The following is a 15,906-nucleotide window of genomic DNA, read 5'->3' as shown; positions in this document are numbered from 1 at the left end:
ATGGAGAGTCCGGTGGAGTCTCAGTGAACACAAGAATCTCAAAAAAATTCTTAAATATGAAATATTATAAAATGGAGAAAAAGTATGGTTGGCAAACGGCAGGGGCCTGAATTGAAGTTCTCGTATATGTCGAAATTACATAGGGACAGACACTTTTAATGGAAGGGGACAAAACAGAAGAAGAAAATGGAGTTACAAGAAATATGGATTCACAAGTATGGGATCCGTTGGACTGTTGAGTAGAATTGGAATTAGGTTGGAGACAAAGCTGTGCGGGCCTATGGTTAAAAGAATGCGGGCTTAAGAGAGACCCGTATTGTTCCTATCATATAGTAGTGCCAATATCTTGTTCAAAATATCAAGCGATACGACAAATATACTTTGAATTATTTCTCTCCTTTTTGTCTCATTTCTACTATTATGATGTGAAATATAGTATATATGCTCCCTGTATACAAACTACTACTTTACTTCGAAGCAAAGTTTGTTATCTCAATACCGAACTCCGTAGTAGTATTATGTCGGTATGATATGATATGAATCTTTTTTGACGTACCGAGTGTCGTTATGCCACTTATATCGGATACCGGAACCAAATTGGTACTATAGAATATGTTTCGTATCATTCAGTGTAAGTCAGTATGGCGTATTTTGCTTTCAAGTATGAATTAATTAGGATAAAACCATTTATGAACCTAACAGAAGAAGCCTCTTAATTAAAAAGGGCATATCCTAATATAACTAGAAAAAACCTATTTCTGAACTTAGTCTTCCTCCCACCCATCCGCATGATGCGGCTAAGATAGATGATGCATCAGGAGTCGTGCGCACAAATCTTGGCAGCCGATGACGTACGTCCGGCCGACGGGGCCCAGCCAGTTCGCCAGCTGCGTGCGTGTCCAGAAATTCGAGAAAGCGCGAGAAGACGGAAAGGGGTGGGGAGGCCAACTGGATACCACAAACGCGCTCGGTGGCCGCTCTCCACCTCCAAATCGGCCTGCGGATATTCCGTGGTTCATATCTCAACCCCTCCTCCCTATCAGGAAGGCACCTCGCAGTGTTGGGGTAACCCTGATTTCATCCACTTCAAGCCCACTCCCCCCCTTCTCCTCCTCTAAGCTAAAACGGTAAAATCTCTTTAACAATCATTTCTTGAAGCTTGTTGCTGGCTTCTGCATGCATTGATTATTGTCTTTGGGATAGGGTTGTATGTGTGATTGTTCTTTTGTTTTATGGGAGAAGGTTCTCCTGTTCTTGTGATGTAACCTGCGACCCCAATGTGGTTGTTGAAATGCCGAACCGCATATCGACTCACAAGGAGGCATTTTGCTATTTACTATTGTCCACGAGTATTTATTTATTTGGCTCTTAGCCGGGTCATATTTGCGTTCGCTTTGATCGAGTCTCCTAATACGGCTTTATCTCTCATTACCTATTTGACGTGGTCGGTAGTTTTACTTGGATTATTTTTTCTCGGGCAGCGACTTGGCCTATGGTGGTTGTACTTTATTGCAGCTATGAATATGCCTGATGTTTACAGTACCTTGTTTAGTTTTAAATCAAGTCTGGAACTGGGGGTGCCGGCTTTCCTTATAAAATCGTCTGATGTCATTGATGCTGCGGAAACAAAAAGAGGAAAAAGAAGAAATTTAAAATTAAAAACTATTCTAGTGCCGGGTCTGGTGCTTACAATACTGCATTAGTTTCATAATATGAAAGAACATTGAGAAAAGAACTTAAAAAAAATTAGAAGTAACTATTTTGTAATTAAAACAAAAAGTGAATGCAGGGGGCGCCGCGCCACCCAAGTGCCGATACTGGCCTGGCACAGATGGGCACTTAAACCCATGTCTGGCAGAGTCGCTCCACTGATATCATATTCATTTCATGATATAGAAAAAAGGGGCTTAGTAGTCTGGTTCCATGAATACTGCCATGATCATGTGGGTATGCTTAAGTTTCTTCCTTAATTAATAATATACAAACAATGTGCAATTAAGTGATTAGTATGTGTCTTGAAACTATTTCCAAAGTTGTTTTTCACTTTGGTTTGACTTATTTAAGACTATACATTGCATCAAAGGCATTCAGTACTGGCTTTTACTGTTAGGTTCTAATATCCTACAATAGCAGTGGCCAACATATGATTAACATATGTGTGTGTGTGTTATGGGTGATCATTGTAATGTTGGGAGACTAAACTTGATAATCAGTGGATTTTGGCTGTTGTCAATAGACAGAATGTTTTCTCATGGGATGAAATTAGGCATCATAAATTCTTCTTTATACAGATGAAATATTTAAGGATAAGTAAAATGACGTTGAGATCAGCAATGACATAAATTTTTATCTGACTTAAGAAGCTCTTAAACAATAATCAGCAGGGTCTGACATCCCATACCCTTAAAGCACATTTATTTTGAAGCAAGTTCACCTTCCAAACATATGCTTTGCTTCAATATTCTCATGCCTTATTCTCCAAGTAAAGCTTATATGTACCATGACAATATTCTTCCTACCAAAATTTTGCATTTGAGTGCATATAGTATGCTAACATGTATAAAAAACTCATCCTTCACATTTACTGCAAGGTAAAAAAAAATCAGAGAGTAATGTATCTGCCTATTATCGATGATTTTCAAGTGGAGATTAAGAGTTATGACATGTGGCTCACATGAATTTCTTCTTTCTCTCTAAGATATGACACAATATGAGACAGGATTCTTAGCAATGAAATATATGGGCATGAGATATGCCAAAGGATTGTAGGATCATAAACTGTGTTGTTGCTACAGTAAGCTAGTCATCTTTTCATTTTTTTGTGTTGAATCAGTTTTCTTATTAAAATTTGGCTTTACTTCATGCTTGCCCATTGCTCTATATCATTTTTGGTGTAATGTGTCTTCTGAACAAATTTGTTGATTTTTATGTAAAATGCCTCCTGTATTTGTTTCAACAATAATATTATTCTGAATGTTGATTTGTGTTACTATTTCAGTTGTGTTGTTGCTGTAGGGGGTATAGCATGGCATGCTTAAAGACCAGTGTTATAAGGTAACTTCTTCAATGGTAAAAAAGATCACGGTTTTATGCTGATTTCTCTTGTGTTATTTTTTCAATTAAGCAATTCAGTTAAGATTAGATATTTGATCTCCCAGACAGAACATTACAATTAGTTAATGCAACTGAAATAGAGTTATTGGCACTGCATGTGTTGTTTCGCAGGATAATACGCTGCCTCCATTCTTAGCTATCTGCTAAAATGACGTATCTTTCGATCTTTTAAAACCAGTTTAAGATTTCTGTTCAATTACCATTGTTATCCTTTCTTATAGCTAGCATATTTATGTTGATTTATCATTTTTTTTCTGCTTCTTAACTTCTTACCATCTCTTCCTGAATAATTAGATTAGTTATGTAACAATTCTACTCTATTTTGTCGTAACATGGTGGGACTTTTTTGGTGTTTAAGGAAGCTGGATTCTGGACATTGTTCTGTTATTCCAAGTTATGTCTCATCTGATGGACTATGGCCACAAAGGTTAGCTTACAAACATTGTGCTTCTGTAAGTTCTGCACAACAATGTAAGTTCATTAGTGTGATATATCCCACTCACCCACTGTTTCGGAGACATTCATCTTGGAGAGTCTTAGCTGCACCTATTAGCTTGGATGAAGAGCCTTCCTCATTGTCGGAGGGAGAGAACTTCGATGGTACCAGTGAAATTGTTTCAAAAGATGCATCTGAAATGCTCCTTCCACAAAAATTGAAGTCTGATGAGGTAATACTTCATAAATAAACTTTTACTTCTACCTATTCTCCTTCCTGCATACCAACACCTGCACTTAAATGGATATGGTTTTAACTTTTAACTATCGTATCCTTATTCTAGCTTTAACCTTCATTATTCAGCATTTCAGCTTACATTAAGCCTATAACTTAACAGGCACCTATTGGATTTATGAACAGTGCTTTTATCTCCTAATACTTTTTTTTTTAACATTTAAAGTTAAGTTTTAGATATCTGTAGAACAGAAATTGGGGTAAGATCCCGTGTCAAATCATTTTATTGAGAATATGAAATGTCTTGAATGACCAATGAAACAAGAGAGGAGCTAGAATACAACATATATCCTGCAAGAAAGCTGATAGAGTGCAGGCAACAACAAATAGATGGAATGAGGGCTTTTTTTTTGTGATTATCAGAGGGCTTGCGATTTAACATAGAAGATAGAGTGAAGTCTGAACAGCAACTTCTCAGTTTCTAATTCATGATTCCTAGGCTTCAATGTTTCTTATGTTGATATTGGTAATGGACAATACAAAACTTCAAAACCTTCTCATTAAGAAAAAGAAAAATTTAAGCCAAGGTATTGATATTGAGTTAAGGGAGTGAGACCTTGGTGACTATCTCTTCCATTGCTATATTAATTGATTATCCAGGTTAACATAATGCATAATTATCATGTTCACAATTTTTTCAGCCAGAAGTCAATTCTCCTAAAAATTAAAAAGGGCACATTGCAAAATTGTTTTTGATATTTTAAGTACTATTTTTGCTTCATAACAATTAGAAACAATCCTATAATTTATTAATAACTTCAAAAATATTTGAAATGCGGTCTTTTATAATCTATATTCATCTGTCATCCTAGTTAAATAAGTCTATTTCACTTGTAAAGGTACATTGATTATAGCCTCTTAGAATACTTTCTTCTCTCACCCTCAATAATTTCCTCTGTAGAATATCATTGCGTTAATAAAGCTCTCGATCGTAAGATCCCAAATTTATAGCCCTGTGATTTAGAGCATATTAATGGAATGGGCTGTTCTAGCAATTCAAAACTCCATCTAGAGCAATATCTTCCCCATCGAGGAAATCCCCCCATGACAGGTAGTTATAGGTTAGTCCACTCTTCTCTTTAGTTGTAATTATTTTATTTGTTCTCAGAGGCGTTACATCTTCAAATCAATTAGATTATGAATATTACTTGGGTGAATATTATTGGTTTCTCTTGTTATGTAGGTAGGCTGTTGTTACATCACATGCTAACTTCAATGAATTAGCAGTACACCATGGAAAGTGAAATTGGATCTGACAACTAACAGCATAGAAGCCTTACTGGTGAGAGACAAATGAAGATGAACCCAACAGTCTAGAATAGCATGATAGGAGTAGCACCGAAAAAAATAGAGAATTTAGTTAACTGAGAAATGAAAACATGGAGCAATTTATTGATTTTTCCAAGTCTTTCTTCAAGTACTGGTACCTGAGTATTTTTTGAATGATTTTAGGTCTCATGCAGTCCTTAAAATTCTATAAGTTTTACTAGTCTTTTGGTAGCTCAAGTGGTTGGAGCATTTCTGAGAAGAAAACAAACAACATTAACAATCATCAAGTTTGAATCCTACTTTGAGAGACATGCTGATGCAACTAATAGCAGCATGCTTGCTGATGTTAGTTGCATTGATGATTGCACTTGTTTTGACTACAGTCTATTAAAGCTTCTTTGAGAAGAAAAAAAACAACATTAACAATCATCAAGTTTGAATCCTACTTTGAGAGACATGCTGATGCAACTAATAATAGCATGCTTGCTGATGTTAGTTGCATTGATGATTGCACTTGTTTTGACTACAGTCTAATAAAGCTTCTTAGTCAAACAACACTGCACAATTTCTAATGCGACTGATATATGCTATCTTTTGCTGTGAATACCTATTCATGAGCGATGCCACCCAGATCTCTTGAGAATGCTATTCAATCCTGGGCAACCAACAGTGTAGAACCATCTCTGTTAAGCTTGAGCCACTCTTTAATATGAATGAAGAAAATCAAGGAACTCATTTTTAAATAACAGGGCTGAAAATGCAGCCAAATGATCAAGTATTCTTGCCTTGATACTGGAGTTTGTAATTTAGAAGAATAACTAACGTAGATGCACTAACACATTTAATTGGGTAGTTATCACATATACGTGCTTTTGAAACTCCTCAATCTTTACTCTAGCAAGGAGTATAACTGGGCATTCTTTTACAAATGAAAGTTTCAATTAAGTTGGTTGTGGCATTCTGGCATCCAATATTGTTTTGAGATTTGACATTAACTGCCTTTACTAATTATATGTAGATTTTAAATAGCACTTTTAGGTTCTTCATAAGCATATTTATAAAATTTTATTTAATAACATATTTTAGGTTTCATTGCAGTTAAAATCACTGCTATCTGATGCTGAAAGGCAGAAACTTACAAGGAAACTCAGCGAAGCTAATCAATATAACAGATTTCTCAAACGACAGGTTTAAATGAATAATTGATTTGTTTATTATTTGATGCATTTACATCAATGCAAACTTCTGCTTTCCCAGTTTTATACTTCCAAATAATGTTTGACGTGTATGTCTAAATTCTAAACTTTCTTGTTACATGTCAGTTACTTAGATTCATAGCAAAACATCTGTAATATTTGAAATCTTAAATTTTGACTCTGAAAGTGACATTATATTTTTGTCTACATGTGTTGTTTTATGTTAGAATGCTTCTATTAGTATCTTTGTAATCATAAAAATCATGATGGAAGGCTCTTTCTACATAACAGCTGTTTCAACGTAGAATGTCCAAAATACTATCCTTCCACTTCGGCAATTTTACTGTAAATTTGATCTATGACATGTTATTTAAGTTTAAATTCCTTGGTATGGTTTAGTTTCCTTGCAAATGTGATTCAACTCTGTTCCCTCCAATTAGCATTCCATGATCAAAACACTGGTTTGATTCTACATTTTGAATATAAACAACATATTCTGCCCCTTAGGCTGTTCTTACATTGTAGGGTCAAAAGTTTCTTAAAAAGAACTTACACTATTGAGGCGTAAGATTTTGACTTGATGCAAATTTTAAATCAGGGCATTCAACTACATATATATACTTAAAAGAGTAAAACCATATGAGCAGAACATTGGACTGTGTTTTCATGCATAGAACCTTGTTTGAACTATATGACTTAGTGTGAAGAAATCAATGCTATCTGATTACCTATCAAAATTATGAGCTGTGATTATGCTTGAGAATGCAGCACAACCATCGATGTGTAGCATGAACTTTGGGAAACCATTACGGTGATGGATTGAAGAATGCAAGAAGGCGGCAAGGTGCATATTTGCTGCCTCTGGAAAGTGTTGGTCCTCTTGGACATTAGACTCTGGGTACCCATCAATGTCCCTCCACTTTCTTTGCCATCCAAATAATCATAATGTCTCGGTTAGTTTGGAAAATGATTTTTCTAACCTCAAAATCTCTATTTTTGGTGGGAAACTTGAAGAGCTAGGTGCCTATTTCGGAAAGCCATGGAAACAAAGCTATCCTAGGTTTATAGGCCAAATGTAAAGGGGAGAGAATGAGTCCTTTTTTGCTTCCTAGTTTTAACTCCCTTTATTTTCATCTTCTTTGACCTCTTTAATGAGAATTGTTGATTTCTGACTAATCTTAGGAATTAGAGAGCTTTATGCCACTTTTCTCTGGATTCTGAGTCTACATGAAGTAGACACTTCCCCTTCCATTGTCTTATTAACTGAGGCTCCATTTATGGAGGGTCTTCGAGGCTGCAATCTGTCTCCTCCTCTCAAAGCTGGCCATTTCAATTTTGGTTGGCAAGAATCCTAATCTAGTTATTTGCGCCTAATCACTTAATGGGTCTTCTTTTGTTGACATCATTATGCATCTGTAATGCACTCTATATGAGTCCCTTTCTTCTCTGACTATTCCATTTTTTTCCTTTTCTCTTCCTTTATCTCTTCAATTCCCTTTTCCCCCCTGTTCTACATGACTAGTAGTGCTTGACATGCCAGTTGAAAGATGTACTGGGTGATCAGAAATATTAGCTTTCTTGGACAACAGTCCCCTAAGACCTTGATTACATGTTGCTGTTATTTCACTGTACTTAGTATGTAGTTAATGGTTCTTTAGAGAACTTACATCAAGTGCTTACTGAAAAATTTGCACCTGTTTATCGGTTTGCTCCTCATGCAAACCTAGTGGGGCCTTGAGTCTTCTTTTAAATAACTTAATTTATTTTCTGTTGGAATATGTTGTTTGCACCTAAGTTGATTGAATTAGAGTTGCTGTAGGGGTGAACTTGTGCTCTGGAGTGGCAAAGCAGTACCTGAGAAAAAAAAAGGACTTTTTTTGGGGTGGTGGGGTGGGGGGTGGGCTCAAAAAGCATGCATATAAAAAGTAACTTCTAGACAAAGAATATTTAAGATCTGCTTATTTGGCGGTCAAGTTTTCTTTATAATTCAAATGAGACATAATTCATTGAGTGGGATAATTACAAGACAAGAATTAGCTTGATAACAATTAAACTAGTTTCCTTTTGGTATCTATCATTGGCATATTAGATTTTTGGTCCAAAGGGAGATTATAAGAGTCAAATAGAGGGTAGAAGTGGGAGCAAGATCTCAAAATGTTTTTGTCATTCCCAATAAAAACTTTGAGCTACTAAGATTTGTGCCATCGTTATTCACTTATTTCGGTCAAAGACTATTCTAGTTAAGTTTGATCCAAAACTTGTTTGGAAAGTTAGATTACATTTATTTTCCTTTTTGGAATTTTTGTTCCTATGAATGAACATCTTAATTGCCAAAATAAGGTGCTGCTATAGTTGTGGCTATAGAATCTATTCTGTCGTTATTCACATGAGTTGGTAGTTAAGATTCATAAACTGCAAGTATATTTCTTGTTGGTTGATTTTAAGTTGGCCTATTACAACCACATGCCAAAAGTGATCTCTTTTGTCCTATCTTGATGTAAAACCAGTACTTTCTAATTCATTGTGCACTACTGTATAAAAGATTAACTACCCAAGGTGCTTCTTTAGTGTTTTACCTTGATGGACACCTTAATAACTGCAATGTCTTCATATGCTACAGTCGCAAATAAAAGAGGATGCACTGGTCAAGTTCAAAAGTGAACTTGCTGTCTTGGAACTTGAACTTCAGGCTAGTACTTCTATTACTCTTTCAAGCTAGTATTTTGATATTTTCCAAGCATATTTCTTATCCTGCTGCTTCTAGCATTCTCTGAATGAGCTCTTGTGATCTTGTCAAGGGTTTTTTTTTTTAAACGAAACACAACCATTATTATTGTTATTATTTTGAACGAAACACAACCATTATTTTGATCCACTTTAGGATGTTGTTCTTGCAGGTATCATCCATAGCAATAGCAATTGTTTTTGTGCATTCAAAATAGAGGCCTTGCATTAGATGTAGTGGTTCCTGTGTCAGTTGGCCATTTAAGGTCCATTCTCAATGTTTGCATGATATGCTTTATTTATACATTTTTTGTGTTTTGCTGATCACATTTATTTTGCAATTGTCTAACATTGTCAAGTATCAAATATTTCTAGATGCTAAGTCTTAGGATATTTTCCTTCTCCTCGAAGTCATATATATACAAAAAATATTTCCATGGTAATATGGTTAATCCTTTTCGACAAATCTGGTAAACACTGATGTTATTATTATGGGCCATGATGTATCCCATGAAGAAGCAATATATTGGAGGCAGAATAGTTAATTATGGAAGCTTGGAAATCTAGTAATCACCAAACAGAATTCTGTTTGACAAGTTGTTGCTTGTTCTCAATGCATAGGTATTTTTAGTATGAGATGATGATGAAGTAAAAGGTGGTTGGACTATAAAGTGTGCACAAAGAGAGGGATAAACCCATTTCAAATCCATTCAGTCTAGGTCTGTTTCAGCAATGAGTCCATGTTTTCATAGAAGAACCCTTGTATGGTTTGGAGAAAACAGATTGGCCCAAACCTAAAGCAACAGAACAGTGTGATAAACTACAACCATAAGATGATATGTGTTGATGACACTGGATATAGGCAAGTACTTGTTACACATCCTATCTCATCCTATCTATTGGATTGGTAATCCTGTAGATGGCAGGTACAGTACAACATGACATGATGAGGATTTGCATTATAAACCCTGACCTTGACAACCTTTAGTGCATCTATGAGATGGCAGTTAGAATTGTAACAACTACTTGTGGAGATAATAGGCTCTAGTAGTGGGCCTTTACTAGAGGCAAACTTGTTGCCTCACCTATTCATACCTGCTAAAAATGAATCAGCATCTGAAATTTAGTGAAGAAAAGGGAACTGGTGAAATAAAAAAAAAGAGAAATGAAAGTGTTGAATGTAATTGGAAATAAAGACCAAGAAGTCCCCTAAGCAAAAGATTTCAAAAATCATGACTTACCTCTGTTTTCCTCTTCTCTCTCATTTTTTAATTACATGTGATGGTTTCCTTAGTACCTTACTTCTGTAATACTGACAAATGGATTTTTTTTGGTTGTTGGGGGAGAGGGGGGTGGTGGAGAGAGAGGGGGGGTGGGGGTGTTGAGAATGTTCATATACAACTGTAGCAACATTGATGAAGTGGAGGTGCACCTTTTTCCCTAGAATGCAAATGGTAAAGTCAATCAAAATAAGATAACACTAGATATTCAGAACATGGTTACAAGATGAGTGATGCAATGGCAGGTATGCTGAGGTGAATATTGGCAGAGTATAAAGGTTAGAGTTATAAATAGGTGTAAAAGAACATTGAATTATGGCACCTGTAGAAGCAAATCATGGGAGAGCCATTCATGTGGTATGGCCATGTAGGCATTCACTCCAATCTTGTAAGACAATTCCTGTGAGGAGATCATCACAAATTAAGGTTAGGTTTCAGGACGAGGACAAGCAAAGAAGTTATTGGTCGTGCTAAAGGCTTCTAGCTCAAAAATTTAGGCATTGTGTGCATTGCCATGCTGACATTTGGCACATGCCAGAATGCCGTGGGCATGGTTCCAGTTGAACTGGCATGGTTTGGCATGCGTAGGCATGGGCATTCTTTTTAAATTAGGGTAACTTTAACTTCTTTACAGTGTTGCTAAGAGTTTTTCTTGCATTAAAATGATAATTTAAAACTGTATATAGTGTCATATAATCTGAAATAAAAGGATGTACTTTTTCCAGAAACGAATAAAATCATGTATGTGTTGAATATTGTGCAGGGTATCATTTAAGCCAGCATGACATCCTAAGGATAGTGTAGCTATGTTAGAACTACATATAAAAATAGTATAACAATATTAAAACTATTGTGTACATATATTTCTAGCTAAATTGCTCCAGTATAACTGTTGTATAAAATTATCACTATAGTATAGCGTGAAAATAAATACCCTCTCAGTTCTCGACAGCCAACAAACAGCCTCCTACTCCCTTTCCAAGGCAACAAAATGGTGAAAACCAAAAAAGAAAAAGAAACTTTTCAGTTTGATAGAGGTTGGTATTGAGCCATGGAAACCATATCGAGTTGGCAAGCGACGCTACACCATGTGCCAAAGAAGCATGCCCCATTCTGGCCATGGCATGGAATAACATATGCTCTTGGTGGTACAGATTGGAAAGATGGGCACTTAAAACCTTGACCCAATTGGCCTTTGAAAACCAGTGGTGAAGTAGGATCTATCTATTGAAGATAAGACATGTTCTTTTATGTAAAGGTGATTTCTAACTTTAAGCCATAGGCAATGTAGGATTGACAAAATTATGGTTCCTACATTTGTATACTACATCCGAGTGACATCATATATAATCATCAGCATCCCTGCAGTAAAGATAGAACCATTAACAAATTTTAGTAGAAGCTGCTTGTCAATAATCTAAAATGGACCCCATGGTGAGGTTACAGTTTACCAATTGCTGGTTCACAATTCAGCATTCTAAAACACCTAATATTTCTCAATAGTGCATGTGCATGTAGTGTAATATCAGTTGTTATCATAATAAGTAAAGCTCCTACACTTGATGATTTATCAGTAGCATACTTTCTATTGATAGGCTTTGGTCGGCCTGGCAGAAGAGGTAGCTAATTCTGGAGTCCAACTTGGTTCGAGAAAGATTAATGGAAAATATATCCAATCCCATCTTCTCTCTAGATTGGAAGGTAATTTTTATTCTCCATGCACATGGATTTACGTTGTGGTTCTACTTCTGTTTGTGTATTGTTGTCTATTTTTTTATACAACTGGATTTCTGTGTAAGAATGGATTGAGAAAGATTAGCTGGTTCATCCCACCAGTATGGACTTTATAATTATATTAATTTCTTAATAAGTTGAGGACCTAACAGAAAAAAAATGAAAGGAAGAGGTTATATAGGCATTAGACATGTTAGATACATGAGGTCATACTCGAAATCTTAACTTTGAGGATTAGTGCGATTCTTGAATATGTTAGCTCCTTGCCAAGAAGAACTTGTAACCTATATGGCAAGAAGATACATACATATTGTGTATTGAAAAGAAAGATGTAGCATCATAATGTCAGGAAGATAGTATCAGGAAGATCATTTTGGGAATTAATGCAAAAATGCAAAGGTGAGAACACCACAAGTGGGGAAAATAGCAAGTTAACAAGATGTACAATAATATATTATATAGATACAGACCTTTAACACCTACTATCAAACTCATTATGGGTCACACATTGAGAGTTGGCCGAGTGCCAGATAGTAGGAGACTTGATGAGAAAGTCCACAATCTAAAGTCCAGAATGTAGATGCTGCAAAGCGAGCATGTGAGCAGTGTAATGTAGATGAAACTACTAGTAGTCAGTCTTGGTATGCTTGGTCTACTTGTGAAACACTGGTTGGTTGGGGATCTGAATAGCTTTCCAGCTATCGAAATGGGGGGCTGTGAATTGATAATCACCACCATGTCAATAAGATATCATGGCTAGACAATCTCAACAATGATGTCAACCATAGTAGTAGTGCTCTGCCTAAATTAACACAATTTCCTTTATCTTGGCTTGCTTAGGAGTTGAGAGTCAGCATTAAAGATGCAATAGCCTGTGGGCATGACATTCTGTAACATCATTGTTCTCAAAACTGAAATGAAACAGGAGGGAGTCATGCACATATGGTAGTGCTTTGTTGACAATAAAGGATCCAAAAGCTGAAGAATGATGAATGGTAGGAGCAGCATAAACTGGCTAACCATGTGCACTGCATAGGCAATACCAGGCTGCAATATTATAAGTCAAAACAAGGCTATCGGCAGGATGCCAATAATTGGTGATGCCAGTCAATCCTCACCATCTTTAGGCTGAAACTTCTAGTGAAGCTCAATGGGGGTGGGTGTAAACCTAACACAGTCAAGCTTGGATAAGTGATGGGATTGACGACATACTTCTAAATAACAGATAGCCATAGGAATGCCTCATGACTAAGAAAATCAGTAACATGCCCAAGAGCCTTCATCTTATAATGGTCTTAAAGATGCTGCCTGACAAACTAAAAGTGAGAATCATCTCATTCAAATAAAGAAGTATATTACAACCTTGAGAAAAAATAGAAATGAACATACGTATGTGAGTGAAACTAGTTAGCAATTTAGCATAGCCACTTGCAATTAATTCATGTAATGAAGCCATTCATGCCTATGTTCAGCACCAATCATCTGCCTGCCAGTACTATTTTACACATGACTAAAATTATAAAGTGTTACATTGCACTTGGTTGATAGACAAAATTCTCAGAACAAGTTTAGGAACCGAAGAATGAAAGCAAGAAAAAAAGCAGCTAGATGGATTAGATTATGGGGCTAAGAGTGCTACTATGATGTAGGTATGAAAACTTCATCTATAAAGAACTAGAGAGGAGATATTTTGGAAAAGTATTAGGAATCTATATGTTATGCAGATGATCACCCAAAGAACTCACTAATGCATAGAGGAACAAGTTGTGGGCGTAAGAGTAGGAATGGCACATTGATGTCAATGGTGAAGGCAGATCGATCTGATCTATCAACTGGGACTCATGTATAGTTTTTTGTATGATGTTCATTGCCCTCAGTGTAGAAAGATCCATGCCAACAATTTAACCCCACATGTAACAGCATCATGCAGATACAAAAAATATTTGGTCCCCATGATCCCATCTAGTTTCACATCAACACTGTCAAGAAGCTCCACTCTGGTTATGAAGTGCGAGAGGCAAAATAGGCCAAAAGATGAGCAAAATAAGAAAAACAAAAGGATATGTGGAAATAGATGGAGAAAGAAGAGATAGGAGTAATGGGGATATATTGAATAGTGAAAAAGGAGAATGGAAGGCTCCTCTTGTGCACAGGAGGAGAATCTTCGTCGACACAGTTCTGCATTACTCATGAATGTACTGGAGCAGATTTGGTGGAAAGCAGGAGTGAGAAATACAGCAGAAATAAATCTCATTTGGGCGATAGCCCACATATTTACATAAATACAGGGAGGTTACTCATTTGATGAAAATAACACAGATGAATAAACAGGATATCTCCAAAATAATGATTTTTTTGTTTTGTAGGTAGTTTAGATGTACATCGTATCCAGTGGTTCGAATCTTCATTTTGGAACCCCCATCTTCAAATTTCACTTGACCGAATTTCATCTCAAATCTGCTTGACCTTGTTGTAGTCTCTTTCTCTTTCTCAAACACGCATACACCTATATACAGGCAAACACACACAGAAAGATATACACGTGATAGAAGTATATGCATATTTATATACATTTAGACACAAGCACATATACCTTTCATAGCTTGAGTTACTCCTTTTGATTCATTTGGCTTTATCAATTTTTGACCATTTATTTTTCCTTTCACATGTAGCTGTCCATGAAAAAGTAAAGGAACAGATAAAGGATGTTGATTTGTTGAAGTTTGAGGAAATTACCTTGTTCTGGATTGGCATGGCTGAGGTATATTTTTTATAAAAAAGAGCAAAATTCATAACAACTGAGAAAGAATGCAGTTATTTTACTTTATTGCATGATCTTGTAGTCGTGTATGAGTCCTTTGGCAGTTGGTCTTGTTGATGTAATTTTGAACTCCCATAAAATACAGATTGCAAAACTGTGCAAATTAAACCAATTCATGGGACAATTCCATATAAAATAAATGTGTGAACAACCTCTTTGCATCGGAATCTCTTAAACTTTCTTCTCCATGCACCCTTTTTCCCTTTGCGCATTTCTTAGTGATGACTTGTTTGAAAACCTGCAAAATCTCATATGCACACACATCAGCAAATTGTGGCATCGGAATTCATAGAACTGCAAGCCTTTAAGCCTAGTTCACTCTAGTGCAGGATGCAAATCATGAGTCTGATTTGCCAGTAGATGCAAATTGTGAACAGCAAAACTAGAAGTCAGACAAATTAACTAGTGAATAAGACATGTAGTACTGCAGTTGACAGATCTCTTTATAATTAATTCTTATTTCAATTACTTTCCTTTGGACTACCAGAGTGTGCAAGTAATGGGCTCGTTCGATGGTTGGACTCAAGGAGAGGAGATGTCACCAGAATATTCTGGTGATTATGCCAGATTTTCCACTACCCTGAAACTTAGACCTGGCAGGTACATGATGCTGGTAGACTGTTATAACCCATGATGAGTGCTCTTTAACACACTCTTCTCTTTGGAATGAAGGTACGAGATCAAGTTCTTGGTGAACGGAGAGTGGCAGTTATCACCAGAACTTCCAACAGTTGGTGAGGGTATGATGCAAAACAATTTGTTAGTTGTGGAATAAGTGCAATGTTGGTACAAAATTACCAAATAATCCTCAATTTTGCATGTACCATGGAAGGGCTGTTGGTAAAAAGCACATCAGGTGAGTGCTAAGTCATATTGTTCCCATGCTGTAAATATACTGCTAGGATCATGTCAGGTATTACCAGATATGCAGTGAATCTGTACTTCAAATTTACTATGGACTTTGATGCTATAAATGTGTGTTTTTTTCTTCCCTCCATTCATCATATCCTTAATGACACTCTCCTTCCTTTTCCTCGA

At 36.2% G+C, this 15,906-nt stretch overlaps 1 protein-coding gene across 6 annotated transcripts; it reads left to right on the top strand.

Moving 5' to 3' along the window:
* The first annotated feature begins 767 nt into the window (after positions 1–767).
* On the top strand, positions 768–15,865 carry LOC103721403 (PROTEIN TARGETING TO STARCH (PTST)). 6 transcript variants are annotated; one of them, XM_089930758.1, is made up of 9 exons: positions 768–1,127; positions 3,016–3,054; positions 3,473–3,782; positions 6,212–6,301; positions 8,930–8,998; positions 11,909–12,014; positions 14,720–14,808; positions 15,356–15,468; positions 15,541–15,865. In XM_089930758.1, exons 1-9 carry the CDS (start codon positions 847–849, stop codon positions 15,641–15,643), a joined length of 1,200 nt encoding a protein of 399 aa, XP_089786884.1. In that variant the 5' UTR covers positions 768–846; the 3' UTR covers positions 15,644–15,865. The 6 variants fall into 6 exon arrangements, with proteins under 6 accessions (XP_089786884.1, XP_026665952.4, XP_089786886.1 ...); XM_026810151.4 differs by having other exon boundaries at positions 832–1,127; positions 6,200–6,301; XM_089930762.1 differs by having other exon boundaries at positions 912–1,127; positions 2,999–3,054.
* Positions 15,866–15,906: the final 41 nt, after the last annotated feature.

Source organism: Phoenix dactylifera, chromosome 5, assembly GCF_051530095.1.
Source record: "Phoenix dactylifera cultivar Ajwa chromosome 5, Ajwa_hap1_PhDact_Kaust_v1.1, whole genome shotgun sequence".
Lineage (NCBI taxonomy): Eukaryota > Viridiplantae > Streptophyta > Magnoliopsida > Arecales > Arecaceae > Phoenix > Phoenix dactylifera.
The sequence above is the reverse complement of the archived record's forward strand: the minus strand, read 5'-3'. Positions and strand labels throughout refer to the sequence as shown.